Here is a 2,197-nt window from a genome sequence, read left to right as displayed (position 1 = left end):
ACCCTGAGTTGTCGCAGGTGTGGAGAGTGTACCAAAGTAGGTACAAAAACTCAGAGAAGCCCAGCGTCGGGGCGAGTTGATGCCGCCCTTAAATAAGTGTCAAATAGAACGTTCCTACCTGTGGAAACAACCGGGAGCGCTACGCTCTCATGGTCAAACACCAGACCCGTAGACGTAAACCTGCACTATATATCCACTTTGAGAGAGTAAAATATGCGTTGAAACCTTATCGTGATAGAAATAAGCTCTACACCTGCCCACACTACTTATCCCCGCCGAAAGGCATTAAGATCAAGCCCAGTACGATCTTAATTATGGCATTTCTGGACCACTGTTTTTGATTTATGGTTTATGAGCCGACAGCTGCGGTAATCTGGAACCTTAGTAGATAGAAGTAATATTCTGTTGAAATGGCTTCCAGGCAAATATCACAACTGCCTTCCGTCCTAGTAAAATTTGGCAAATCTTAAGGTACGTTCGAAGTTTCGTCATCATTCAGTTGGTGGTGCAGGTTCGGATGAGTTTCCCGATTAACATGGATCTGGCACTGGCTTGTTGACTCATAAGGACTTCAAGTCAACCCTTGCATGGCCTCCCTGCTTGCATAGACAACCATGAGATCGAAATACATGACTGCACAACGGGCGGAGATAGCGGCCTTAAGTTTGGACCCACAAATGTGAGTACTGCAAACAACAACAACAATAACGATAATAGCATTAACACTGCTATTAACAACCAAACTGAGGAAACAGTTGGTTCTGAGGAAACAGTTGATTCTACAACCACCAGTTGCACCGGCAACTGCCTGTACCGAAAATCCCAAAGAAGCTAAACTAGATAAACTAAGTGAAAAAATATCGCAACTCGTGAGTTATTTTAAAGGGTGAAACAACATACATAAAGAGATTATATCAATATCCCTAGAGATCCAAGCGATATATATGGCAATTTTTCCAGAGCATATCAAACCACAAGTGAGTCAAATTGATCCTGCATTACTTGACCCGAACAGAGAGACGAAACAGCCCGAACAGAGAGACGAAACAGTCCGTCCACAGTTAGCACAACTAAACAACCCAAAGAGGAAAAGAGATCCAGTATCACAGAGTCCAAAAGGAAACAATTCTAAGAAAAAGAAAAACGTAAAAACTCCAAAGCAAACAAGTGAAAATAAAGAAAACAATGAAAACAATACATCGGCCAACTCCAAAGGCGAAAATGTAGAAAAAATTGGTACTGAGCCTAATTGGGTGAAAATTAATCTAAAAGCGAAGAAAAAGAAAAAGTATCCACGGCCAGATGCTCTTGTCATTGAAACACGTGGTGGAATATCATATGCGGATATGCTTAAAAAAGTTAAAACGGTTCCGAAGTTAGTTGTTCTTGGCCAAAATGTTAAGAGCATCAGGAAAACTGCAAAAGGGGAATTGCTTCTTGAATTAAATAAGCCAGCACACCAGAGCACGTCCGAGTTCAGCCAGACAGTCAAAGAGGTGATTGGCACAGATGCAGCTGTGCGAGTAATGATAAATGAAGTTTTCTTAGATATCAAGGACGTTGATGAAGTAACCACAAAGGAAGAAGTTCACGAATCCCTGATTAACTTATCCGATGATTTTAAAGAAGTGCAATTAACAGCAGTTAAAAATATGAGGAAAGCATATGGTGGCACTCAAACTGCAACCATTGGTATCAATGCGATATTAGCAAACAAACTTATAGAGCTTTCTAAGATTCGTATAGGTTGGGTTGTTTGTCGTATACAAGAAAAAGTTGCGCCCAGGAGATGTTTCAAATGCTTAGACTTTGGTCATCCAGCTGCAAATTGTAAAAGTACAAATGATTACACCAACAACTGCCTATGTTGTGGAGAAATTGGACACAAAATAGGTTAGGTTAGGTTGATAGGAGGATGTATACTACATCAAATCCGAAGAAATACACCTAGGCCACTATCGGGCCTGTTGTGCGCTCCAATTCAAGAAAGAAAAAAAAAATTGTTCACTGAATGTATTATTTTTCCATGTTCAGAAACTCAGTTTCCTGGACGTAATTCCTAAGAATCTTCCAATCGGTGTTGGTTAAGAATGTTATTTCCGGAATAACATCACTTCCAAGATACTTGGATCTAACTTCGACGAATGCCTGACAATGGCAAAGAAAGTGCTCCAGAGTTTCACTGTCCTCTCCACAT

The 2,197-nt window shown here is 40.6% G+C and overlaps 1 protein-coding gene across 1 annotated transcript; it reads left to right on the top strand.

The window, feature by feature from the left end:
- The first annotated feature begins 944 nt into the window (after positions 1–944).
- On the top strand, positions 945–1,898 carry LOC119614662. The gene has a single exon (XM_037970782.1). It carries the CDS (start codon positions 945–947, stop codon positions 1,896–1,898), a length of 954 nt encoding a protein of 317 aa, XP_037826710.1.
- Positions 1,899–2,197: the final 299 nt, after the last annotated feature.

Source organism: Lucilia sericata, unplaced genomic scaffold, assembly GCF_015586225.1.
Source record: "Lucilia sericata isolate MDLA Ls3-8-SP2 unplaced genomic scaffold, ASM1558622v1 Contig000043F_arrow, whole genome shotgun sequence".
In the NCBI taxonomy this organism is placed as follows: domain Eukaryota; kingdom Metazoa; phylum Arthropoda; class Insecta; order Diptera; family Calliphoridae; genus Lucilia; species Lucilia sericata.
This window is presented reverse-complemented; position numbering and strand designations above follow the sequence as displayed.